The sequence below is a fragment of the Staurois parvus genome, unplaced genomic scaffold (genome assembly GCF_062004578.1).
Source record: "Staurois parvus isolate SC_StPar_1 unplaced genomic scaffold, SC_StPar_1.0 ptg000471l, whole genome shotgun sequence".
Lineage (NCBI taxonomy): Eukaryota > Metazoa > Chordata > Amphibia > Anura > Ranidae > Staurois > Staurois parvus.
This window is the reverse complement of record NW_028318267.1, coordinates 21470-47951: the sequence shown is the minus strand read 5'-3', so window position 1 is coordinate 47951 and position 26482 is coordinate 21470. Positions and strand designations below refer to the sequence as shown.

At 39.9% G+C, this 26482-nt stretch overlaps 1 protein-coding gene across 3 annotated transcripts in view; it reads left to right on the top strand.

Annotated features, from left to right (window-relative positions):
- RIF1 (replication timing regulatory factor 1) overlaps positions 1 to 26482 on the top strand; it is a 54389-nt gene that overhangs the window by 11508 nt on the left and 16399 nt on the right. The window contains exons 4-23 of one of the 3 annotated variants that reach the window (XM_089689349.1): positions 204 to 300; positions 3180 to 3310; positions 3566 to 3657; positions 6938 to 7127; positions 11447 to 11539; positions 11619 to 11757; positions 12184 to 12335; positions 12487 to 12592; positions 13732 to 13914; positions 14000 to 14110; positions 14193 to 14255; positions 15862 to 15962; positions 16051 to 16113; positions 17885 to 17958; positions 18086 to 18266; positions 20262 to 20369; positions 20463 to 20609; positions 20802 to 20901; positions 21049 to 21325; positions 25732 to 25771. In XM_089689349.1, the coding sequence (XP_089545475.1) occupies positions 204 to 300; positions 3180 to 3310; positions 3566 to 3657; positions 6938 to 7127; positions 11447 to 11539; positions 11619 to 11757; positions 12184 to 12335; positions 12487 to 12592; positions 13732 to 13914; positions 14000 to 14110; positions 14193 to 14255; positions 15862 to 15962; positions 16051 to 16113; positions 17885 to 17958; positions 18086 to 18266; positions 20262 to 20369; positions 20463 to 20609; positions 20802 to 20901; positions 21049 to 21325; positions 25732 to 25771 (2448 nt within the window). Of the gene's footprint in view, positions 1 to 203; positions 301 to 3179; positions 3311 to 3565; positions 3658 to 6937; positions 7128 to 11446; positions 11540 to 11618; positions 11758 to 12183; positions 12336 to 12486; positions 12593 to 13731; positions 13915 to 13999; positions 14111 to 14192; positions 14256 to 15861; positions 15963 to 16050; positions 16138 to 17884; positions 17959 to 18085; positions 18267 to 20261; positions 20370 to 20462; positions 20610 to 20801; positions 20902 to 21048; positions 21326 to 25731; positions 25772 to 26482 lie in introns of those variants that run through there. The other 2 variants (XM_089689348.1, XM_089689350.1) reach the window with 2 other exon arrangements.

The window sequence follows — 26482 nt, the reverse complement described above, 5'->3', positions numbered from 1 at the left end:
AAAGGTTGATAAATACTTGCAATGTACATTGATCACTCAGAAGATTTTTTTTTTTTTTTTCTTAACAAAAGTGAATTCAAATTGAAGGAAAAGATTAACTCCTATCTATACTGAATTTTGATTAACAATAAATACCTTTTTTAGTTTTCCAGATTATATTGTTTTCTTTTCACATGTCCTTAACATAGCATTTTGTTTTTCAGACACACATTTCTCACCAGAATTCAGACCTCAGTAATGCAGCACTTCAAACAATGGGATTTTGTGTATTTTACAGTAACATAGCATGCAGCATATCAGGTATTACTGGCAAGAATGTTCACTTTTCTCCTCAAGGAAGTTTCTTTTATTGCTGTTATGTTTTGATTATTTTCTCAATACCATAGGTTTTTTTTTTTTTTTTTTTTGCTATTACATGTTTTTGTGCGGTGGGCCTTGTTTTGTGCTGTTGTGTCTCATCCCATTGGAGAGTTTACCTTTCTTCCTCTCCCTGGCCAAGAAACGAGGGGAGGGGGTTGTCACTTCTTGGACAGTAAGACAGACAGTAATAATAATCCAGTAGCGTTTGGAAGTATTCTTTATTTTGCTTACAAATTGTATTTTATTGCATTGTATATGCCTACAAAAAAAATTCCTATCCCAATGGGGACTTGGACTGCAATAACCTGACAGGTTCTAAGCTACCTCCTGTGCAAAACTGATAAAAGCAAGTTTTGGTTGCAGCTGAGCTTTATAAAAAATGTTGCTGGCACATTACACAGTTTTCCAGTATTCACCTATCCATACTGTACTTCAGCAATAAGCAGAGAAAATGGAGGGTATAATTTTTTTCGGACTGTAGGAATTTAACCATTATAAACCCGCTGGGTAGAATGTTTTGGACCCAATTGGCCTTTATTAGATACCACCATGAGTGTACAACTGCCCAAACAGTAAAAATATAGTCGCCTCAGTAACCATCAGACATGTCAACATACAGGTATACCTTGTATGACATTTAAATAACAGGCGGTTTCATTTTTCTTTTTGTGAGATGTCATACTCTCCTGCTGTCATAAAATGCTGTTCTGTATTTTAAAAAAAATTTTCAAATACAATGTGTGCTTCCTTTAAAAAATCAGTAATAAACAGGTGCTATTCCCACTTAGTGAAATGATGCTCAGTTGAGCCCAAAATGATATATACATACATACATAAAACATGCTATAATTGCCTCCATAAATAAGCATACATTGCTCAGCATAAATGAGTACATCCCTTTTTGAAAAGTAAGCTTTTAATCAATAGCTCAATGAACAGAAAAACAAAATTCTGACAACTGAGTTTTATAGAACATTTGTTTAGCTCATCACATGAAAGTAAGGTTAATAATATAGCTTGGATTACAACATCTTCAGTTTTACTCAAATGGCACCAGCAGCTTCAAATATCTGTTTGCTGCTATGTAATGGTATTTTAGCAGCTGCTTTCTTGATCCGATACATGGATCTGGCAGAAATCTTCCTCAATGTGCCTTTATCTGCACAAACCCATCTGTGCTCTGAATCAGCCACAAATCTCTTAACAGTGCGACGATCACGCTTAAGTTTTTGTGAAATATCTAATGTTTTCATACCTCGTCCAAGGCATTGAACTATTTCACTCTTTTTGGCAGTAGAGATCCTTTTTCTTCCCCATATTGCTTGAAAATGGTGCCCTGCTTAATAATATGGAACACCCTCCTTTAGTAGTTTTTCCTTAAATTGGGCTCACCTGCCAATCTAATTATCACAGGTGTCCGAGATTGTTTTCAGTGATCAAAAGAGCCCTGACACACAATGCCATCCATGAGTTAAACTGAAAAACAAAATATTTAATCTTTGTGACACTTAAATAGAATTTGGATAATTTGGAACTGTGTGTGTGTGTGTGTGTGTGTGTGTATATATATATATATATATATATATGTGTGTGTGTGTATAAATATATATATTATAAAATACATTTTTTTTTCTTCAAAATTGTTGGTCTTTTATTTGTTTATAGCTCAAAAAAATAAAAACCGCGGAGGTAATCAAATGCCACGGAAAGAGAGCTCTATTTGTGGGGGGAAAAAATTCCACAAATAATTTATGTACAGTGTCGCATGACCACGCAATTGTCAAAGTAACAATGCTGTATCGCAAAATGATGGCCTGATCAGGAGGGGGGTAAACCCTCTAGAGCGCAAGTGGTTAAAATCAGCTAATGATTTGGATTCAGCCTGTAGAGCGCACGCCAGCTCAGACAGGCAGAGCGGTGGAGCTTAGTGGTTTGCATCCACTCCATGCGGTTATTCCAGTGCCTGAAGTGGTACATGTAGATCTAAAATATATACTACATCATGGAAGAAATCATTCTTGTTTTGAGTATGTGTTGTCATACTGTCGTACTTTATTACTACAACGACCCCAGGGACATCTGCTGCCTCCTTTTTTGGTTATGTGATATGCATGAATTGATGGGGATCTGGAAATTTTTTATTGTTTATCGCATGTGGTGATGAATTGGATCGGCTGGATTTCACACAGGTGTTGTTTACAGAGTTGAGTGAAATTTACTGAAAGCTATTGGATGGATTATATCTGTTTGAATGGACACTATAAAGACATGATTTGATTGTTTATAGAGGCAATTGAGCATCATTTCACTGTAATAATAGTGAGAATAGCCCACTTTTTTTATTTTTATTTTTTTTCACACCGTAAAGAGCTGCTTCCCCTTTAATTTTTTAGTTTGAAAGGTTGGGACAGCACCCTTTTGTTTTATTTAATCAGTTTGCTTTAGTTGTATTTAAATACTGAGCTTCTGAATAGCTTAAATGACTGCAGTTTAACTGGGAATGTCCTTTAACCAGAATAAGGGGAATGCTAAGCATTTATTCCAGGACTTGGACTTTTTTTGTTTTTGCTATTGCTTCAGTGTGTATCATATTTTTTTTTTTTTTTTTATGAAAGTCTAACAAAGTCTAACAAAATTCATAGCTTTCCATAAGAAGATAAAAACTTATTGTCCTAGACATTTCGGCAACCACGGTGTGTGCTCAGCTGACGCATATAAATGTTTATTAGTTCCCGGATTGCTTTAAAAGGAGAGGCCTGTATTTTCTCTGCACACTTAAGATACGTTCCTTACACCATTTCTGCATGTTTTTCTTTTAGCAACTGAGGTACAAGAATTACTGTCGTCACTTAACAGTATTGCTGTAAAAGCAACTGATAAAAACACATGCACAAGAGCACTTTGGGTGATTTCAAAACAGCACTTCTCTGCAGAAGATGTTGGAAAGGCGGTGAGTTCTCCAAAAATGTATTTAGCCACTGCACCCATTACACAGAAAACTAAATTGTTAGTCTCATTGAGAAACCTTTTTTTTTTTTTTTTTTTTTTTTTTTTTTTTTTTTTTTTTTTTTGAGCCCCCTCAGAATGTATTTAATGGTTCATTGATAAGTCTGCCTCCAAATTCATACCCCAGAATTTGATGTCAATTTGTTTAAACCTGCTATGTAATTTGAAAGTTGACGTATAGTTGTTTTTTGTTTTCCAGGTACTGTCAATTCTTTCTACATTAGAAAACGTATTAAACAAAGATGTGCAGTCAGTTGTCATTGCCTATGAAGCACTAAATGTTGTTATAAAGTAAGAAATATTTTTACTTTAACACATGGGATAAGTTCACCTTAAAAAAAAACAAACAAAAAAAAAACCATGTTTTTGCAGGTGTAAAAATTGGGATTTATTTATTTTTCATTAGCAGCCTGCAGAGAAAAGGCTCCTGTATGCTCTTCCTCTAGCTTTGTGCCTATACTTCCATGAAGGCTTTCGGTTACAAAGCTAGGGGAAAAGTGAATGGACTATGAGGGAAACATCACCCCATTACAGTCCATTGAGAAGTATATTTCCGTCCCCTACACTCCACCGAAACCGCCGTACTCAAAATCACTAATGACCAGCTAACCGCCAAAGCTAATGGCCACTACTCAGTCCTTTTACTCCTTGACCTCTCCGCGGCCTTCGACAAAGTTGACCACCCCCTCCTCCTTAACAAACTATACTCGGCATCAGAGACTCCGCGCTCTCCTCCTACCTATCCCAACGCTCCTTCAGCGTAACCTATAATGCTACCACCTCCCCCTCTATGTTGGGGTCCCCCAAGGCTCTGTCCTCAGGCCCCTTCTCCATCTACACCTCCTCCCTCGGCAAACTGATACACTCCCACGGCTTCAATTATCACCTCTACGCCGATGACACGCAAATTTACCTCTCCACCCCTCACCTCACCCCTTCAGTCTCCGCCCGTATCGCCCACCTGCTGAACGACATATCAGACTGGATGTCGCTCCATTTCCTCAAACTGAACCTTTCCAAAACCTAGCTCCTAATCTTCCCCCAGCCTGCGCCCCCCCCCCCTCTCCATCATGACTAACAACGCCACCATCAGTCCCACCCCGCAAGCCAAAGTCCTAGGGGTCACTCTAGACTCAAACCTGTCCTTCCAACCCCATGTCCAAACGTTGGAAAACTCATGCAGGCTCCACCTCCGCGACATCTCCAAAATACGTACGTTCCTAACCCCAGACACTACTAAACAACTCGTTCACTCCCTCATTATCTCACGCCTGGACTACTGCAACTCCCTCCTCACCGGCCTACCTCATCACAGACTATCCCCGCTTCAGTCTATCCTGAACTCAGCGGCCAGACTCATCCACCTTACCAACTGCTCCTATACTGCCACCCCCCTCTGTCATTCCCTCCACTGGCTCCCGATTGCCCAATGCATTAAATTCAAACTACTAACACTGACATACAAAGCCATTCACAACGCTGCCCCAAACTACCTCACCGACCTGATACCTAAATACCACCCTACCCGTAATCTTCGCTCCTCACAAGACCACCTACTTTCTAGCTCCCTGGTCTCCACCTCCCACGCCCGACTGCAGGAGTTCTCCAGGACTTCCCCCATCCTCTGGAACTCACTACCCCAATCCATCAGACTGTCACCTACCCTCCTAACCTTTTAGGCGCACCCTGAAAACTCATCTCTTCAGGGAAGCCCTACACCACCCTCACCTAACAGCCGATCTCCTCCACTCCTCCTACCACTCCATCCCCCATAGCCACTTCCTCCTGTACCACTTTCCCCTCCCTCCTAGATTGTAAGCTCGAAAGAGCAGGGCCCTCAAACCCCTCGTGTATTTTGTTACTGTATTGTCTCATGTTCTGTCCCCCACTATAATGTACAGTGCTGAGCAAACCTTTCTGGCGCTATATAAATACTGCATAATAATAATATTAACTACAAGCCATCTGCCATGGTGGAAGATGGGTCCTGTAGTTTCTTCATTCAAAGATTCCTGTGAATGAATGTGACTGTGCAGGCGGAGAACCCTTTTAAAATGTGACAGTGGGTGCGGAGAAAGGCTCCCCCTTGCCACTGTTATGGTGGGATGGGGTTGCTGCATGGTAACATTTTTTACATGTACACCTTAAATGCAGGTGTAAGTTGTAAAATGTTAATAAAGGTGCACTTATCCTGTTTAAAATGATAACGGTCGCTGATACAAATTTACAACGGGCTATAGGACTGTCATTATATATATCACTTGTGATGTCAATTGGGTTCGGTTTTAGTGCCGATCCTGGAATGTTTGAAAGAGCATATCTTTTGTAGACTGTGTGTAGCTAACTATAGTCAGTGGAAGTAGTCCTATACTTAAATGCTATGTTACCAGACTAGAATAGTTCTAGTAGTAGAAGGGGTAAAATGTCTTTCCTAGGTACCTCGACTATGTTAAGGGTTCTTGTCGACCTAAAGCCTGGGCCTTTGTCACTTAATATCTGCTGAAAAGGATCAGCAGAGCTGAACTCTGATCTACCCCTTCATCGTGTCTATGCTTTTGGTCACATGAACAATACTAGAGGTAGCCTGGAGCAGATTGTTCTTAGCAAACTGTGTTGCAGTATTTTTTTTTTTTCCCTTACCTATTCTGAGCAAGACCCTTAGCATGGTCTTGCTCAGAATCTGTTAAGAGAATCTGAACACTTAGGTCCAGTGTTAATTTTGATATCAAATTTTGATTTAGTTTTAGCCATTGCTTTTTTTTTTTTTTTCTTTTTTCCTGAAATGCCATTTTAGATTTTGTCATTTGAATTGTTTGAGTCAGCTAAAATCTCTAGTACATTTTAGTTGACTAAAATCTAAATGTAAGAAAGGGTTTTTTTTTTTTTGTAAGGGAAGGGGAGAGAGGCACCAGGACACCAATCATGCAGCAAGATTTTATTCATATAAAATGCATAAAAACAATGGTAATGCACTCTCAAGCTTCAGTGTGAAACAGGTATAGAATTAGCTCAATGTGAAGCAGTCAATAGTGGTAATAGCCCCAACTGGAGCTGCCGGGATCATGGAGAGACAGTAGGTGCCGGTGATGAGATCCAAAGAAGCAGTCTGAGAGCCGCTGCTGGAACCTTTGGAAGAACTGTCAGATGGAGCTGTCAAAAGTCTGGGTGCTAGTAGCCAGTCAGGAATGCGTTTCAGAGTCAAAAGCACACCTCCTTCAGATGGGACTATTACCACTACTGACGGCTTCGCATTGAGCTAATTCTATGCCTGTTTCACACTGAAGCTTGTGAGTGCATTACCATTATTTTAGACCTTTTTATATTAATAAAATCCTGGTACCTTTCTCTCCCCTTCTCTTTAAAAAAAAAAACAAAAAACTGCTCCCTCACATTTTCATTCACGTTTTTGTTCTTTGATGAAAATTGGCATTGATTTTCGTTAGTTTTTGTCAATTGAGAATTCCAATAGGTCTTAAATGATGATTTTTTCATGTGTACCTAAGGTCTCTTTTAAAAGCAGGTAGAAATGAAAATATTAATCTAACTTTTTTTTTGGTTACTTTTTTCCCAGACTGTTGGAACAGACACCTGCTCAGATGACAGATGAGGCAGTCCGATGGGCAAAGATTATTATCCCATTGGTTGTTCACTCTGCACCCAAGGTTCGATTAAGAGCCGCAACAGCATTAGAACTCGGTGTGCCACTCCTGCTTCAGAAGCAACAGGAGGTGGCAGCCTTAACAGAACAGCTCATGACCTCTGTGAGTATATCTACATAAACTGGTGTATTCTTGTCAGTGGACTTAACCCTTTTACTTCTGTCACTAGAAGTATTACAGCTTGGAAGGAACAGGATGTAAAATTCAGGGCTTTTTTTTTTCTTGTGTTTTTTCCATCTGGTTCTGTGCTTTCTGGTATAATGTTCTTTTTGTCTCTGTGCCTATGGGGAAATTCAACTATATGGTCAGCAGCTGAACACAATTTTGTGGACCAGACTGGTACACAAATGCAATTTTCCCTATGCGTCTTCCAGGACGGCAAAATGAAATACTGGCTCTGCCCTCTACAGGAAACACAATACTGAGACCAGTTAAAAAGCCCCTTTCTCCCCCTTGTCCTCTGTAATTGTTTCTGACCCTCCAAGTGAACGCATTGCTAGGTTTTTTGTTTTCTGTTGGTGTGGGTAATTGTGGTTGCCTGTTAATTACCTCGAGTCCTGGTGAGCCTGCTTGTGGGTACTGCCTCAGGGAAGTTGTTTCCACTGAGAAGTGTTTAGTTAAGTTACCTGTATCTCGCTCCTCTGTGTTTTATTGACCAACTCCAGATGCTTTTTTTTTTTTTTTTTTTTTTTTTGGCCCATGGCAGTGTTCTCCCAGGAGACAGGACTTCCATTCAATATTGGAAAATGTTTAGAGTGTGTGTGTTTGTTTCCTCTGGATACATTGGTTTTCCATGGCTTTCTTTTCCTCTGCTGGCGGTGGTGTCTTCCTGGTCCTTCCAAGATGGTGGTAGTGCGTCACTTCCTGCGGCTATTGAGGTGGCCGGAAGGGTTTTCCAGGATAGTGGCACCAGCACTTCCAGCGTTTTGCGATGATGCACTTCCGGTCAATGAGGACATGCCGAGGCAGCTTTTTTTTTTTTAAACTGAGGAAACACTTTTTTGCTATGGGGAGATCGTGGGGAGCCACCGGTGACTTCAGTGGATGTTCTGGAATAATGGTGCTGTGGCACTAAACACCCCAGCATGCAGGAGGGAGAGATTGCAGAGCTAGGACCAGACATGCCTCACCCTAGGCCAACCAGGGCACCTCATCTGAAGGGTCCAAGACCCCGGCTGCTGAGGTAAGGGAGCAATGGTATCTGTGGTTAGAGAAATGGTGGGGGTTGAGGATCAGGGAGAGGGTTCAGTGAGCTGTGTATATTTCTCTCTGGTTTTGCCTAGCAATCTTGCAAATCCAGGAGATGTGGGAGCTGTAGCTCCAAGCTTTCTGATTCATACACTAAAAAGATTTGCGAGAAATGTGTTTCTGTTGCTGGTTCTGTCTCCTTCATTAAGAATTTCATGTGCTCTGAGGGAAGAAATTATTGCCACTTTGCACTCTGCATGAGCAGCCTTCTATGTCTCAAGCTGCTTCCCTTCCTAGTGAACGCACTCTTGTTAATTTTACTCCCTTAGCTTCGCATGTAACGTACATAGTCTCTGATTTAGAGAGGGGAAGGATCTCCCTGTTGTTCGGGGGAAGTGAGTTCAGGGGAGGGGAAAGGAGATGCACAAGAAGGTTATTCGATCAGATTTCTTTTTCCAGTGGAGGAAAGACTATTTATACGTCTGAACAAATTGCAGAGGATTTGCCACCTCAGTCTGTGCAGGATTTAACCACATGCCGCCCAGCCACCGCATATAAACGGTGGCAGGGCGGCGCTCGTAGGCAAAAGCACGTTTTAAAACGTGTGCCTACAAAACAGGCAGGGGGCGCGCGCGAGGCACGCGCCCGCCCTACCTGTCCCACGGGTGTCAGCAGCGGGTCCCCGCCGGTTTTTACCGGCCGTTTTCCCGCGATGAGCGGTAAACACTGAAACAGAGCAGGGCTGCATTGTTTACACACAGCCTGCTCTGTGACAGTTCGCCGCCAAGCTGCAGAGGGAGAATACAGTTTCTCTCCCTCGATCAGCTCCCCCCTCCCTCCCCCGTCCAGCACACACCCCCGCCCCCTTAGTAAAACACTCCCCTCACACAGTGAACACTAAAAATGTTAACCCCTTCCTCCCCAGTGACATTAATACAGTTTCAGTGGTTTTTTTTCACTGATCACTGTATTGGTGTCACTGGGGATGTCAGTGACCCCAAGTCAGTTCCCCCCCAGTGTCAAAATGTCCGTCTCAGTCCCGCAGTCCCGCCATAAGTCGCTGGTCGCCGTCATATGTCGCTGGTCGCCGTCATATGTCGCTGGTCGCCGTCATATGTCGCTGATTGCCGCCATATGTCGCTGATCGGCGCCATTATTAGTATAAATAAAAATTAAAAATTCCAGTATCTTTCTCGCCATTTGTAAACGCTATAACTTTCACGTAAACCAATTAATTTACACGTATTGGGTTTTTTTTAGCAAAGACATGTCGCAAAATGCATTTTGGCAGAAATTTATGACTAAATTTGATTTTTGCATTTTTTTTTTACTGGACATGTTTTATAGCAAAAAGTCCAAAATATTGTTTTTTTTTCCTCAAAATTGTCAGCCTTTTTTTTTATAGCGCAAAAAATAAAAACCGCACAGGCGATCAAATACCACCGAAAGAAAGCTGAATTTGTGGGGAAAAAAAGGATGTAAATTTCATTTATGTACCGTATTGCATGACTGCGCAATTGTCCGTTAAACTAGCGCAGCGCTGTATAGCAGAAAAATGGCGTAAATTGCAGTATCTATACCATAGTTTGTAGACGTTATAACTTCACACAAAGCAATCAATATACACTTATTGGGATTTTTTTTACCAAAAACATGGAGCAGAATACATTTTGGCCTAAATTTATAACTAACTTTGAGTTTACTGTATATTTTTTATAGCTGAAAGTAAAAAATATTGTTTTTCTTCAAAATTTTTGGCCTTTTTTTGTTTATAGCGTGAAAAATAAAAAGCGCACAGGTGATCAAATACCACCAAAAGAAAGCTCTATTTGTGTGAAAAAAAGGACGTAAATTTTGTTTGGGTGCGGCGTTGCATGACCGTGCAATTATCAGTTGAATTAGTGCAGCGCCGAGTAGCAAAAAGAGGCCTGGTCATTAATGGGGGTAAATCCTCTGGAGCTCAAGTGGTTAATGTAAGACAGGATTTATATAGCTCCAACAGTTTAGGCAGCGCTTTACAACATTAGGGCAGACAATACGGTTAGAATACTATTCATTAGAGCTTACAAAATAGGATGGAGGGTCAAATGATATAAAAGGTAATAACTATGGGAGATGATCTGATAGAGAAATTAAAAGTACAGCTGTTAGGTGCAGGCAGGATAGACAAGTGGAAACAGTTGCAGTGTTGCACCTAAAAACTCTACTTAAACCATGTGTAAAACCAAATAAAACTTTTTTTATAAACTTTTTGCTACCGTTTATGTAAAAAAAAAAGGAACTTTCAGTTTCTGCTGTGTTGGGTACAATCGTTTACCCCATTTCACTGCTGAAGCCATTATTCATTTTGTGCACACACGTTGACATGCTCTTTTGCATATAGTGTTTTGTGGGTTTAGAAATTCTAGAGAATGGGCGAAGGATGTGCAGCTTACCTCTAGGTGCCTACTCTTTCTTGGTGAGCACAGTGTACAAAGATATCGAAAATGGTAATAACATAAACACACTCAGGTTGAATGGGATGGACTTTATTCAGCCTAACCAAGCGTTTAACTTTAGTATGAATGTAGTCTAAGTTTAGCCCTAAGTGTGCACCCAATAGTTTTCACTTTTGTGATTTTTCAGGAGCATGCTTGTCTAAATGGTTTCCCTGATCTTCTACAGTATAGTTTTCTCTCTAAGGCTGCATTCACACTTCAGAGTTTTGAAGCTCAAACTTAAAAAATCGTTCTCTATGGTGCCTGTTCACACCTGATCACATGAACAGGCATAATAGAGAACAATGGATTTTGTAAATTTGAGCATTTTTGGAGCTTTGAGCTTCGAGCTACATAACGCTCAAGCGTGAATGCAGCCTGAATGGTTTCAGTTGTGTCATTGGACACAGCTGATCACGTGGTAAAAGGCCACTGTGATTTGGCCTTTTACCACATCACGTGATCAGCTGTGTCTGTAAGACACAGTGATCGCGGAGATGGCCGGGAGCGCGTGGTAGGGCGCGTTCTGGAAGGACGTCCTATGACGCCCTCCTAGGACTGGACAACCGCGCTGTAGCATGGTTGGCAAGTGGTTAAAGCAGGTTGTAGGTGCCTGCTTTGTAATGTGCATTAAATTTACTATTTTGAACTTGTGACCACTTTCAAGGTAATTTTGTTTACAGGCCATTTTCAATTTTGATTACATATCATTAACTCCAGTAGGAATTTTAAAATCGTTCTTTTCTCTGCTCTTAGAAAATTATTGGAGAACTCAACAAGCTGTTTACTAGCAAGAACGAGACCTATGTTTTGAAATTGTGGCCTTTGTTCGTCAAGCTGCTTGGGAAGGTAACCTAACCGTATCCATAAGATTATGATTTTGCGGGTCCTTGCCTGTTTTCTCATAAATAATTTGATGCTTTTCCAGACGTTACATCGCAGTGGCAGCTTTATTAATTCTTTGCTGCAACTTGAAGAATTAGGTTTTCGAAATGGATCCCCTGCAATCAAGAAGATTGCATTTATTGCCTGGAAAAGTCTCATTGATAACTTTGCATTAAATCCAGGTACATTTTATTGTATATCTAAATATTCTTGAGATGTTTCAGTTGTTAATGTGTACTTTTAACTAGATATGTAGTGTTGGTGTGTTTTTTAGTTTTGCTTTGCTCCTTTTTATCTTTTAGGATGTCTGTTCAAATTACCCATAAACTGTTCAGACATGTACTTTAGCACAATGTAAATCTTGCAGGTCTTGAATGTAAAGTTTTTGTTGCAAGCATTAAGCAAGTGCTTAGTTCTGTGTTCAGTACTAAGTGGGCTGCACTTTAGTTTGTGGTTTATTTATGAATTTAGGCTGACTGTTTTTTCATAGTACTGACCTTTAAGTTACAGTTTAGGTTGTGGTGTATATATTAAATATGCATGTATATGCAAAAGGCACACCAAAAACTACATATCCCTTAACAAACAATGGCCCTTTGTATCCACAGACATTTTGTGCAGTTCAAAGAGACTAAAACTTCTAATGCAGCCGTTGAGCTCTATCCATGTTAGAACAGAAGCTCTGGCTCTGACTAAAGTAGAAGTATGGTGGTATCTCTTGATGCGTCTTGGATCTCAGCTGCCAATTCACTTTGAACAGGTATTACTGTATTCTCCTGCTTGGGTTTGTAGCTTTATTTTACATTTTTAAAAAGTTGATCCTGTGTGATTTTCCGTATGCCATTTGAAAAGAAGTACCTTGAGTTAATAGTATCAGTGACAAATACTGAAAGCTGTTTGTTTGTCTGCAGGTTTGTTTACCTTTGATTCAAAGTGCTTTATGTGTAGATGCAGCTTCTCCCCAGGCACATCAACTGCGTTCAGCTAACCCGGTTGCCTCTACACCCATACAGAAAGGTATAGTGTGATGCTGAATTACAATTTGATCATGATTTCCAAGCCACTCTTTGGTTTTTTTGTTTTTCTGGTCACAAATACCATCCAAGCATTTCTGTGAGGTGACAATTTCCACATGGTGCATTGACGGACTAGAGACTTCTTTTAGGAGGTGAAAGGACCTGGTGGCCTCAGTTTCATCCACCTTCTGCAGAGAATAGACCTGGAATTGCTCAAAACTGAGCACTACTAAGGTCATGTACTGAGCCCTATAGCTGGGAAATTAGAAACCATTACTTAACTCTATCTGGGGGCATCAGCAGACACACTTCTAAATCAGAGGAGGGGGCAACTCCATATTACTGTCCAGGGTTTTGAAATGGGATATCCAGCAAGCTCATACAGGTATGATGGTCATGTGTCCACAAACATTTGGCCATATAATGTATATTCACAAATGTAGTGTGGTGGTGCATGTCTGACTATGCATCTTGGAGAGCAAAATGTATACCAGTCTAAGACTACAAAGATTAAAGTGAGGACAGAAATTATAGTTTCCATTGCTGTACAGTCTCAAGGTTGGCATCACAATAAATTTCTTTACAGGAGGGTCATTGACTTAAAGAAAACATGCAGATACTGAAGTCTGACTTGACTGAACTCTTGCATACTTATTCCAGATAGTCATCCTGGTCTCACTAGTTAATTGTGCTGGGGTTTACACCTTTGGAACAAAAAGTTCAGTAGAAAAATCTATATTTCTGTCACTGCAGGTTTACTTTAAGCATAATTTGTCCAGCCTGTGTACCCTTGGCTAATAGGAATGTTGGAGCTTAAGTCACAAAAAAAGTTTGAGATTGCCTTTTATAAGTTAAGATTAGAGACTGAAACTTTTCAAAATAGCCATAGCCGACTAATGCATTGAATCAAAGAAAAGTGCAGGATAGCACAACCCTCTACTCCCCTCAGGGGCTGGCTTTGGAGTCTCACTCCTCCACATGTAGCTTAGTATAAATGGAAAGTCACACACCAGTGTCTTCACAGGTGTAATTTTAATCTGCCAACAAGCTTCCTCAAATGGTCCCAACCCCATGACATGTTTCAGCAATGTGCTTAATCATGAAGGATTAACTAGTGCAATTATACTTTTTGGCTTTCAGGAAATGTGTCGTTTGGCACTCCAGTCACTCCAATTACTCCAAAAATGAACTTGAACTCCAGTCTCTTGGCTTCTGTCGCATTTCCATCTGTTCATCTTCTCGGTATAGAGATGATGCTTCATTTCCTTTTGGGTCCAGAAGTTGTGCAGTTTGCCAATAAACACAAGCTTGTGCTCAGTTTAGGTATGTTAGAATTCCCTCTGTTGCATATTAATACTGTATTAAGTGTTAATACTCTTGAAGTCAACACTGTTATACTGTTCTGCAGAGCCTCTCCAGCATCCATTGATGGGCAGTTCCTCTTTCTTCAGTAAACATGCCAGCACTTTGCTGAATGCTGTCCAAGATGGATTTATTACCATTGGAAAGGATGCTTCAGGTAAGCTTTGTTAATGCTTTGGGGGGGGGCGCACACTAATCAAAATATGACCTTTTTTGTATTCTGACATTTTTTTTCCTAGGTGCTGTACTTTATGCTGTGTGGAAAGACATGATAGAGTTTGTAAAGGCAGCTATGGAGACAGGTAAATTAATTGTGCAACAATTATAGGAGTTTGTGGTTCTTCCAGTCAAAATGTTTTATTGAAGAGGTGAGATCCTTCATTGTTAGAGGGTTTAAGGAGTTCTCTTACCTGTAATCCAGACTATCTTCTTGTATGGATAAATTGAGAGGAATTGAAGGGTTGAGATACCTTTCTCCAGGGTTCTGCCAATGGTGGTCTTGTAGAAGAAGAAAACCTTACTTAAATTAGGGATGCTCTGAAATTTTGGCCGAAAACACCCGTTTCAGCTGTTGGCCAAAATTGGGGGAAAAAACCTTGCCTTTCACACCTGCCCAGTAGCTCAGTCTTGCCTGAGAAACCATCGATTACGGCGCTGGGCATAGAGATGAGTTAAGGAAAGATGGCCGCCACACATCTCTATGCCCTTGGAGAAACGGAGCAATGTCACTTCCCGTTCTTTTTTTTTTTTTTTTTTTGATACAATGCTGTCTATTGCAGAGATTGACACCATATCTCTCCATAAAGAGGACCTGTCACTAATTATTTTTATCACAAGGAATGCATGCATTTCTTGTGAGAAGAATAAAAAGAAACATTTTTTTAAAGGAACACTGCAATAAAATGTTTAAAAAAAATAAGCTTAAGGTCTCCCCGTGCTCGCACATAGTGGTGAACGAATACGTAGGCCATGCCCACATATGTAAATGGTGTTCAAACCACACATGCGAGGTATCGCCACGAACGTCCGAGCAAGAGCAATAATTCTCACTCTAGACCTCCTCTGTAACTTGACACTGCTAACCTGTAGAAATTTTTTAAAGCGTAACCCATGGAGATTAAGTACCGCAGTTTCACGCCATTCCATGAGCGTGCACAATTTGAAAGCGTGACATGTTTGGTATCTATTACTTGCCGTAACATCTTCTTTCATATTTTACAAAAAAAATGTAGTATATATTGTTTTTTTAAATCAAAGTATTTTTTTCCAAAAAATGTATTTTCAAAAACTGCGCGTTTTGGGATTTGGCCAAGTGCATTTTGAATTCAGTTTTGGCACCAGAATTTTCATTTTGGTGCACCATTACTTGAAGTGTTGAGGGGTGGAAGTGGGAGGAAGAGATGGCATTAAAAACCCTTGTACAGATTTACCCTAGGTTCGCACTTGAGCAGGCTGGTGCGAGAATCGCAGCTGTCCCCTAAATCCCCTGCAGCCAAATCGCGCTGCTCTGTAGAGGCATGTGGGGCTGCCATTTGTCGTCAATGACACCCCCATGCATCTAAACCCACAGTGTGTTTGTGGGTGAGAGAACCGCTGGGGAAAAAAAGCACCATGCGATTTCCCTGTGGCTGCATTTTTAAAATGAAGGCATCCTTTTTTTTGCAGAAAATGCTGGCACAGAAGCCCGTTCAAATGAAAGGACTACCGTGCCCACGCAAACACAGGATGCAAACCCGCTCAAGTGTAAACCTAGCCTTTAAATAAAAAAAAAAAAATTCACGCTTATTTTTGTTGAGTTGGGGGAAAATTGTAATAGTTTTTAGTTTACTTTGAGTGCCCTATTTGATCACCAGTTTGCATGTGTGCAGTTAACACAACAGTTTGAATCCAACCATACACTATTTTTAGGTAGTAAAAAAGAACGGCAAGGCTCCGAGGTGTTGACCTGCTTGCTGCAAACTTTGAAAAACATAATCACTTCAGATTCTCTTCAGGTGGAAAAGTGCTTGGTAAGTACATGGCAATGGTTGAGTACAGTATATGGATATTTATGTTAACGGGAATGTTTGCATTTTGATGGGGATTTTCTTTCTTTAGAGCCTTCTGGAGTGCACCGTGAAAGGACTACCTCAAAAAGTACTGGGATCTGCAGCATATCAGGTGGCAAATATGGATCTTCTTAATGTAAGACTTAGAATAAGATGTTTGCCACGTCAGCACTGAGGTGCTGGCATTAATTTTTTTGCACTTTTGCTTAAAGACCTCTAAATCTAAAATGCTATGTTATGATTGTGTGTGGTGTTTATTTTATTTATTTATTTATTTTTTTATTAGGGTTAGGTCATATTTTCAGCAATCTTGCCCCCATAGGCAGAATATCTGTAATGGGTTAAAGGTGTCAGAGTAGGGGAAAGTTTTATCTTTGATGGCAGATATTTGTGAAATGTTTGTTTTTCGGTGACTCTGGTCACCTTTTATAGTTGACTCTTTAAAGGAAAAAGTAAGGCTCAGTTCACACTAGTGTTGAAGGGGTATTTTTTAACACTCCTCAAACGCCTATGAAAATGATACACATGGCAGCACACAGTGCTGTTCACACTGAAGCGTCAGCAGTGCATCAAAATTGACTCCTCATGTCGAGTCAGGAGGAGTTGAAGCCTTTCAAGTCTATGGTGACTTCTGTGGTTTGCATACTGCCTAACGTTTGGAGACTGACTGCCCTGCTTCTACCTTGCAGGCTAAATCTTGATCTGTTAACAGTGAAGCTTTATTCATTTTTAGAAGATAGTTACTCTGTGGGTATCTGTCAACAGGCTTTCAACTTGTCGATTACATACATTTGAGATCCTTTGGAGAGCATTTGGAGTTTTGACAGGTGCTTTTATCCTGCTGCAAGTGACACGGGAGTTTTTATGTCTATTAAAAGTACATCTAACCCCCCCCCCCGGTGATTCTGCCATTAACACACGTCTAGATTAACTCTTGTCCTAGAGTGACAGTTTACTCACTCCAATGTATCTATGGAGGAGCATCATTATCGCTTTAGGACGGGACTACAAACACCTCCCCCGTCTCCTTACTTCTATGGCATAGAGAGAAGGATCCTGCAGAAAAATGTTAACCAATCTGTACAGGAAAATTATCCGATAACATTTCTGGTAAAATCAACTTATTGAACAGCTGTGACAACTTGTTTGTTGGGCTTTAGCTTTGAGACTTTATTTGTTCTCCCTTCTCACAGGCAGTCAGGCAATTGTTTTTGATCCAATTTCCTTTTGAGATTAGGCCAGTTAAAACAGATAAATTTTATTTAAGAGACCTGTGATAGTTATAGAAATAAAGGTATGTGTGTATTACAAGCAATGTGTAAAAAGCAGGCATTGTATAGAATTTGACATTTTTAGGTAAAGCATGAAATGTCTGTTCTTTTAATATGCTATATGCTTTCCCTGGCATTTTATTGAATACCTAGACATTATAAAGAAAAAGTACTGTTTATGCCAAGTATGAAAAGAGAGCCATGAAAAACCTTTATTTTATATTTCTTCTCATTTTCATATGTCTTTTTTTTAAATAAAGTGCAGGACTTACAAACAGCAAGGAGGAATAGTATTTTTACTTAGCAGGTTAGCCTTTTGGCATTGTATAGAATGCCTAAGAAAAGTGTGAACAATTAAGTTTCATACTTTGACCTCTTGTTTTTGTCATTCTGTAGCTTTCCTACCATTCTATACAATGTTTAACTCACACATTGGTGTGTGTGTATAGAGAGCGAGATGGCTAGAGAGACACACCTATATTTTAGATGTATTGGTCTTTAAAAAGGGTGCTGTGTGGCTCCTGTTTGCATTCCTTTATTTAAGCTTGTTGACCTGTTAACTTCATGCATGACATCTCATCTGTCTTATTCAGGATCTTTTTGTTTACCTAGGGGACTCCAGCTCTCTTTCTAATACAACTTCACTTTCATGCTGGAATTCTGGAACATGGCATTACTGAGGAAAAGTAATTATTTGTAGTCTCTTGTGCATAACATTTTATTAATGGAAACCATATATTGCAATTTACAGTTATGTGAATGTTTAATTGGTAATTTCTTCTGTGTGTTTTATTTTCCCTACAAACATAACAGATTCTTTATAAACTTTGAAACACTTGTAAGTTACGTCTTCTCTGGTCCAACCTCACCTTTGGCGTTTAGCGAGTCTGTCCTTAGCGAACTGAATCAAGGTGCCAAGTTGCTAGAAAACAAAGAATTGCTTTGGCGCCTGTGGAGTATTCTGATTAATCCACTGACTGAAAAAGTTAATCAGGTAAAATCTAATAGTATACTCAAACTTTACAGTTTATTTTGGTATTGGGGTTAAGGTAAAATGCATACAATATTTCTGGATTATGCTCATGTCTATCACTTTTGCTACTTTGGCTAAAGTGGATGTTTTGTTTTATCTAGTTGTATTGTTGCCTGTCTGTACATCATACTTTTTGTGTTCAGGCTGACTGGATGTAAGATTGGTAGAAGTCTGCTTTAAATGTCTAGTGTATGAAACTACGGGATAATAGCTCCCTGGCATTGAGGTGAGGATTACTTCAACTGGCTCACCTGGTATTCAACTGATTGAAGCTTTGGGGCCGTGTCCTTTTTTTTTTAAAGGGTCTGCAACAGGCTAAACGCTAAATCTTTAAACGCAAGCAATGATTGAAATAAATATAGCACAGGTAGATGACTTGGTACAAAGCAGTATTGGCTTCTGTTTGCAGACAGACCATTACTGCTTTTTTTGAAGGGATGGACAGAATGCATATAAGCTGGAGCATATGCCTTTTTTTATTTTTTTATAGACCTTTTATTCGTTTTATTAAGCAAAATAAAATAACACATTAAATACGTATCTACAATATGAGCTTTCCCTCATGTTTTATACCTTTTAGAACTGCTGCAAATATAGAAAATTACCAGTCTGCCAAATCTAGTGTGCTCCTAGCTTCCTGTTTGAGCTTGCATTCCCTTCATCTACATAACATAATGGGAAGGTTTTCTGTAACAACCCTTGCACAAGGACTGAAAAAACTCAAGTATGGCTTGTGCCAAATCAGATTGTTAAAGGAAGTTGACCAATCTATTCCAAATGGTTTTTATAATCTGAGTAGTTTTATTCAGGAGAGTGCCTCACAGGCTACCATATACAGAATTATGTAGGGATTCTGAATTTGCTGTCTCTGTAACTGTAAGATAAAGTTGGCCTAAGACAATCTTGTATGGGGGTATCAATTGTGCAGCTAGATAGTAAAACTGGGAATGCTTAGCCATCTATCTGTGGCTGTCTGCAAGGGTAGCTAAAGAGGAAAGGATCGCTGCTGCTCCTGACCAGCCCAGGTCAGTAAATGATAAATATCAGCCTACCTGTCTCCACCAAATCACACAACCTGATGCATTTTTCCCCTCCCACCGTGTAGTGATCCTATGAGTAAGCCCAGGGATGTGGTTTGGTGGAGACATGTGGGCTGATCCTTTACTCTTTACATTTACTAGCCAACATATTGGTATTAGGACAAGCCTGCACCCCATGTTCTCGGACACAGGGATATGCTTTCACCTCTACTTTGGTGCCAAAAGCAATCAGACAGGTTGCAGTGTAGATAGAGAAGTTATAAATATTTCTACAGGTGCTTTGGTTCCTTATGGGGGAGGAAGAAGTTTGTTTGCTGGAAGTATTTCGGGAGCATAGTACAGTGACAGTTGGGAAGCCTCCAATGTTGTTCGCTGAGTAGGTAATTTAGAAATCAATTTAAGATAAATATAAACTTAACCCCTTATGGGTCTCCCACGAGTGTTAACATATTTTTTGGTAATCCGTTTTCAAATATTTATAAATAATTGTACTTGTATAGCGCTGTCAGTTTATGCATCACTTTTACATACATATATAGTACATTCACATGAGTCCCTAACCCTCAAGGTGCGTACAATCTAAGGTCCCCAACTTACCTTCATACATACTAGGGACAATTTAGACAGAATGCAATTAACCTATCAGCATGTCTTTGGAGTGTGGAAGGAAACCGGAGTTCCCGGAGGAAACCCACGCAGGCACAGGGAGAGCATGCAAACTCCAGGCAGGTAGTGCTGTGGTTGGGATTTGAACCAACAACCCTAATACCAGGTGGATGTGCTAACCATTTAGTCACTGTGCTGCCCAAATATGTCAATAAATATACAAAAATTAAAATATGGTCCTGATTCTCCTAGCAAATCCAGTTCAAGTGCTGGTTACATTAATAATTGTGCATTTTATTTTTTGCTTCAGACTAATGAAGTAAACCAAGGTGATGCCTTAGAACACAACTTTAGTGCCATGCACAGTGCTTTAATGCTACCTATAAATCACATCTTCCCAGTCTCCACCTTTCCACAGGTAAGTGGTACTATACTTTTGGTATTAAGTGAATTCATCAGCTAGTACACTTGACATATTACACAAAGTAATATGACCTGTTTGATGTTGCAGCCCACTGTGAAGACATTGATGCGCACTTGGTCTGAATTGTATAAAACATTTGCCCGCTGTGCTTCATTAGTTACTACAACTGATGAGAATGTGTGCTGTGAGGAGCTCTGCTCTCGGATACTTACAGCACTTGGGGATCAGCCAGTGGTAAGCCTGATCTATTTATCTTTTCTATTTTTATTGACGATCCACCATATTTTAGTGTAATATAGGAGAACTACTATTTGTAGACGTGTGTGTGTGTGTGTGTGTGTGTGTGTGTGTGTGTGTTTAAATTTGTGTATTAGGGTTTAATTAGTACATCATTGATAACACTGATCAGCCATCTCTCATTCTTAGGTTTTCTCCCTGCTGGAAAGGATTGTTCAAGTTGTTACAGTTATGGTGGATTCTGTGAACTTCTCCCCATATAGCACAAAATTCCAACCCAAAACAAAAGGTGAGAACCAACTTCATGCTGTGGCCTTCATAAGAGGGTAAAGGGCTACTGAAGTGCGTTTTGTTGCTTGTGTTCTCCGGGTTAATGTTTCTAGAACAGAGTACAGAAATAGCAGTCCTATCAAATGTTAATCTTGTCTAATTTCAGCTCCTCACACTCCAACTGATTGGGCAAAGAAGAAGAAAGGTCCTCTGGGAAATCTAAATTCTTTAATGAAGCTACTTGTGAGAGTGACTGAAGAATTTCACTTCATGTGTTCTGATCAGTTCCAGATTGAGGCAAATGCTTCAATATTGTCTTCCATGGGATCTTCTATTCTGAGTACATTGTCTTCCTGCATCAGTCATGTCAGTTTACCTTCCATACTTAGGACAGTATTTTCACTGCTGACAAAGCCTATTGCTGTGTTCTACACAAAGACCAAGTGAGTGGAAAAGTGTTGTGGTGTTTTTTTCTTTTTTTTTGTTTACGAAATCTGTTAATATTGATATGTGTTCTGTTCTTTAATCACTTGACGCCTGCAATCCATATATAAACATTTCGATTTTCATGTGGTTCACTGGGGAAATCAGCCATAACCCCGATACTGTTTGTTCAGCAGACAGCCGGCTTTCACATAAAAGCAGTCCTAGCGGATCTTAAGCCACTGGAACACGTTACATAGTGGCTGAAGGGGTTGTCCCCTACCCCCGCTGCTTCCAGTGTTTCTCGGGCTTACTGTTAACGCCGGCCAGCCCGAGAAACAATCTGACAGTGCAGCCTCAAGATGGCGATGAAAGACTCTATGGTCTTTGATCGCCCCAATCATGATGGAGGACCGGAGTGACGTCATGAAGTCACATCCAGTCGACAGTAGAAATGCATTTTTTTCTTTTTTTTTTATTAACCACTTGCCCTCCAGAGGATTTACCCCACCTTTCTGACCAGGCCATTTTTTGCGTTAGGGCGCTGCATTAATTTAACTGACAATTGCGCGGTCTTGCAACACTGCACCCAAATGAAACTTATGTCTTTTTTTTCCCTCGAATAGAGCTTTCTTTCTGTGGTATTTGATCACCTGTGCATTTTGGTTTTTTTTCTTTGTACCATTAAAAAAACAAAAATAATTTTGAGGGAAAAAAATGATTTTGACTTTTTGCTATTAAACATGTCTAGTAAAAAAATCAAATTTCGTCAAATTTAGGCCAAAATATATTCTGCTACATGTCTTTGCTAAAAAAAAAAAAAAAAAAATCCCAATACGTGTAAATTAATTGGTTTGCATGAAAGTTGTAGGGTTTAGAAAAGGCGGTATATATACTGGGATTTTTATTTTTTACTAGCAATGGCCGCTATCAGCGACTTATAGTGGGATTGCGGCAGGCGTTCTGACACTGGGGGGGAACTGACTTGGTGTCACTGACATCTATAGTGACACCAATACAGTGATTTGTGCTAATAAAAAGCACTGACCCTGTACTAATGGCACTGGGGAGAAAGGGGGTTAACATGAGGGGCGATCAAAGGGTTAGCTGTGTGTCATTTTACATTGTGTCCTGTGTTAGTGCTTCACTGTAAACACACTGCTTTGCATGCCATGCAGAGCAGTGTGTAGGAGCTGACTGGAGAGAACTGTAATGTTTACCTTTTTAAAAGACAAAGATCACAAAAAAAAGTTTGTAAAGAAGTGGTTTGGGGTTTTTTTGACCCCAAATCTCTTCTTAAAGGTGACCTGTCATGCATATGTCTATTACCAAGGATGATTACATTCCTTGTAATAGAAATAAAAGTGATCAAAAAAAAAATTAAAGGGACAGTGTAAAAAAAAAAATGTTTAGCATCCCACCGTGCTCGTGCACAGAAGCGAACGCATACATAAATTGTGCATGCATATGTAAACAGTATTCACAGCACACATGAGAGGAATCTCTGCGAATGTTAGAGCGAGAGCAATATTTCTAGCACTTACACCTCCTCTAACGCTAAACAGGTAACCTTTAAAAATGTTTAATGTGTTTCCTTTGGAGATTAAGTACCGTAGTTTGTCGCCAAACCACAAGCGTACGCAATTTAAAAGCATGACATGTTGGGTATCTATTGCCGTAATTCATATTTTAAAAAAAAGTTGGGGTTACTCGTGTTTGTGGGGTTTTTTTTGTTTGTTTTAACATTCACTAAAGTGTGTATTTTCCCAAAAAATTACATTTGAAAAAACGCTGCGCAATTACCATGTGACTAAAAATTGCAATGATCCCAATGTCATTCTCAGTCTTTGATTAAAAACAAAGTTTGGGGATTCTAAGGAATTTTTTTAGCAAAAAATACCAATTTAAACTTGTAAACAAAACATCCCAGAAAATGCTTGGTCTTAAAGTGATTAAAATTTAGCTGCAAGAGATTACAGAAAAATGTCTTGTGATCAGAAACGTTTGCTGTTGACACTAAATAATTTTTGCTTCCGCTGACCCCCAATAGCTTTGCATTTTGATAGACTCAGATGACCATTTATTCTGAGTCTGGTGTAGAAGAAAAGCTGGTTTTCCACAAAGCTTCCTGTTTGGATGGACCCAGCCGGGCATTTCATTTCTACATATATCTTCCAAAGGCAAGGTCTCCCCCCCTCAGGATTTAAACAGATATTTGTCAGCTGTAGTCTTGGCTATGCTAAATTATTGACCTCAGGTCGATATAACTTTACTGTTTTCTTTTATTCTCTGGTAGTCCATTTGAAGGCTGGGTTGTTGGAAAGCATTTGGCTCTGTCATGTAGGTTACATAGTTACATAACCCGGCTGAAAAAAGACAAAAGTCCATCCAGTTCAACCATTAAAAAAAAAAAAAAAGTTATAATCCTACACCCAAAGTTAATCCAGAGGAAGGCCAAAAAACGTCCTTCCTGATCCCCTGAGAGGCAATTGGATATTCCCTGGATCAACTTTACCTATAAATGTTAGTATCCAGTTATATTCTGTGTATCTAGGAAAGAATCCAGGCCTTTTTTGAAGCAAACCACAGAGCTGGCCAGAACCAACTCTTGAGGGAGTCTATTCCACATTTTCACAGCTCTCACTGTGAAGAAACCTTTCCGTGTTTGGAGATTAAATTTCTTTTCCTCCAGACGTAAAGAGTGCCCCCTTGTCCTCTGTGATGACCTCAGGGTGAATAACTCTACACCGAGTTCACTATATGAACCACTAATGTATTTATACATGGTGATCATATCCCCCCTTAATCTCTTCTGAAGAGACAATAAATTCTGTTCCTCTAATCTTTCCTCATAGCTGATCTCCTCCATGTCTCTTATCAGTTTAGTTGCCCTTCTCTGTATTTTCTCCAGTTCAATGTTCTTTTTTGTGAATTGGTGCCCAATCAGCATCAGTCCAGTTAGCTGTCGACCTTCAATATTTGTGCCAATGATCAAAATAAGTAACAATTTTTATTAAAGATTTTCACAATTATACAATACTTTGTACAATACTCATACTGTATAACCGTATGGATAACAAGCAAAGTCTCGGTTGAATCAGAATGGATAATGCACAGGGGTTGGACAATAATATGGAAACACTGCATGATTTGCCGGTCTGAAAGTGACATGTTTTGTATTGATAGTGGAAGTGATGTAATATTTATTTATTTTTGCTTCCTCTGTGATGAGACACACCTAGCTAACAGGTGGGAAGCCTCATTTTCATCATTCACGGTTAACGCTGCTAGTAATACGGAGTCATGTCAGAGTTGTTAGTTTGTGCCCACTTAGCTGGTGCCTCTGTGACTGAAGATGTCAATTTGCCGTGTCAAAGGTTATGACGGCATATACAGTTTCCAGGAAACCATCTGATAAGCACAAGAGCAGTCAACATGGTAAACTGACCAAAAGAGGCAAGAGGACATTATGCAGGACTGTGACCCGGAATAAGAAAACTGCTGCAAAAGTGACTGCAGAGCTCAATCTTAGTCTTCCAAAGCTCGTGTCCTCAAAAAAATGTGCAAAGATAACTCCATAAGCAGCAAATTCACGGGTGAGATGCAATTGCCAAACTACTAGTGACCGATCTTAATACTCAGAAGAAGAGAGTGGTGCAACACCCACAAATCGTGGACTGTTGATCACTGGAAGACTGTCTTGTGCCAGCAGTAAAGTATCATGGTTTGAGCAGCCATATTTTGGTCTTGGCATTCTGCAGGCCCCATCATTACCTTGAAAAGTAGAATCACTGCCAGTGACTATGTACAAATTTTGGCTGACCATGGGCACCCCATGGTGCAAGACGATAATGCTCAGATTCACCAGCTGGTGTTGTCAAATTGTGGTTTGACAAGCATGCAGACAAAGTCTTGCACCTTCTCTGGGCGCCACAGTCGCCCAACCTCCATATTAGAGTCACTATGGTCAATTTTTGAGACGGTTCGGGCTTGTTTTCCACCTCCTGGTATCTGCAAAAACTGAACGATTTTTGCATGAAGAGTGGTATCCGATTCCATTATCCACCATCCAAGACTGTATTTGTCAATTCCCAGGAGAATTCAGGTAGTCTTAGATGCCAAAGGCTGCCCAACACCATATTGGGTAACCATTTCATTCTTTTACCTGGTGTTTCTGTAATTTTGTCCAACCCCTGTGAAAGAGGAGATGTTGCCTTATGATTGACTGGAAATATGTGGGTACACGGTACTAATAGATAACCATAATTCATTTGCAAATTATCAAAATAAAGTAAAAACAATGAGCCACAGCTCAGGATCTGTTGAAATATTTTTTTGTTAAAAGTATTCATTTGTCAACATATTCTTTTCCATAGGTTTTATTCTCAAACTAAATTTGTATCTGTTTTTTTTTTCTCTCTAATAGGTCTGACTCTCCAAAAGTGTACAGTTCTCTTGGCAGTAAGGTGACGTCCTATTATTTCTATCTGTTGGACTAGATGTTTGTCATTCATGACCTTATAAAAAGCACCAGTGTGTATTGTCTTCAGTGTACTTAATGATATCGGTGTACTTAACCCCTTGACAACCGCAATGTGTCTAGAAATTTCCGGTTTTCAAGTGGTTTACTGGGGTAATGGCGGAAGAAATCAGCCATAACCTTGGTACAATTTTGTTCAGCAGACAGCCAGCTTTCACATGAAAGCGGTCCTAGCTGCTCTTAAGCCAATGGATAACTTTCCGTAGCGGCAGAAGGAGACGACCCCCACCCCCGCTGCTCGTGGTATTTCTCAGGCTTACTGTTAATGCCAGCCAGCCCGAGGAGCGATCTGACAGTGTGGCCTCCTCAAGATGGCGACGATGCCTCATTGATCGCTTTTATCATGATGGAGCAATGGCACAACGTCATGTCACATCTGGTTGTCAGCAGAAGTAAACAAATTTTTTTTCTTTTTTTAAACTTTTTTTTGTTGATCTTTTAAAGGTAAAGAGGAGGTTTGGGGTCTTTTTGACCCCCAAATCTCTTCTTAAAGATGACCTGTTGTGCATATTTCTAGAACAGTGGATGTTTACATTCCTTGCAACAAGAATAAAAGTGATAAAAAAAAAAAAGTTAAAGGGACAGTATAAAAGTAAGAAAAAAATTATTTTTGGCGTCCCCCATCTCACCATGCTCG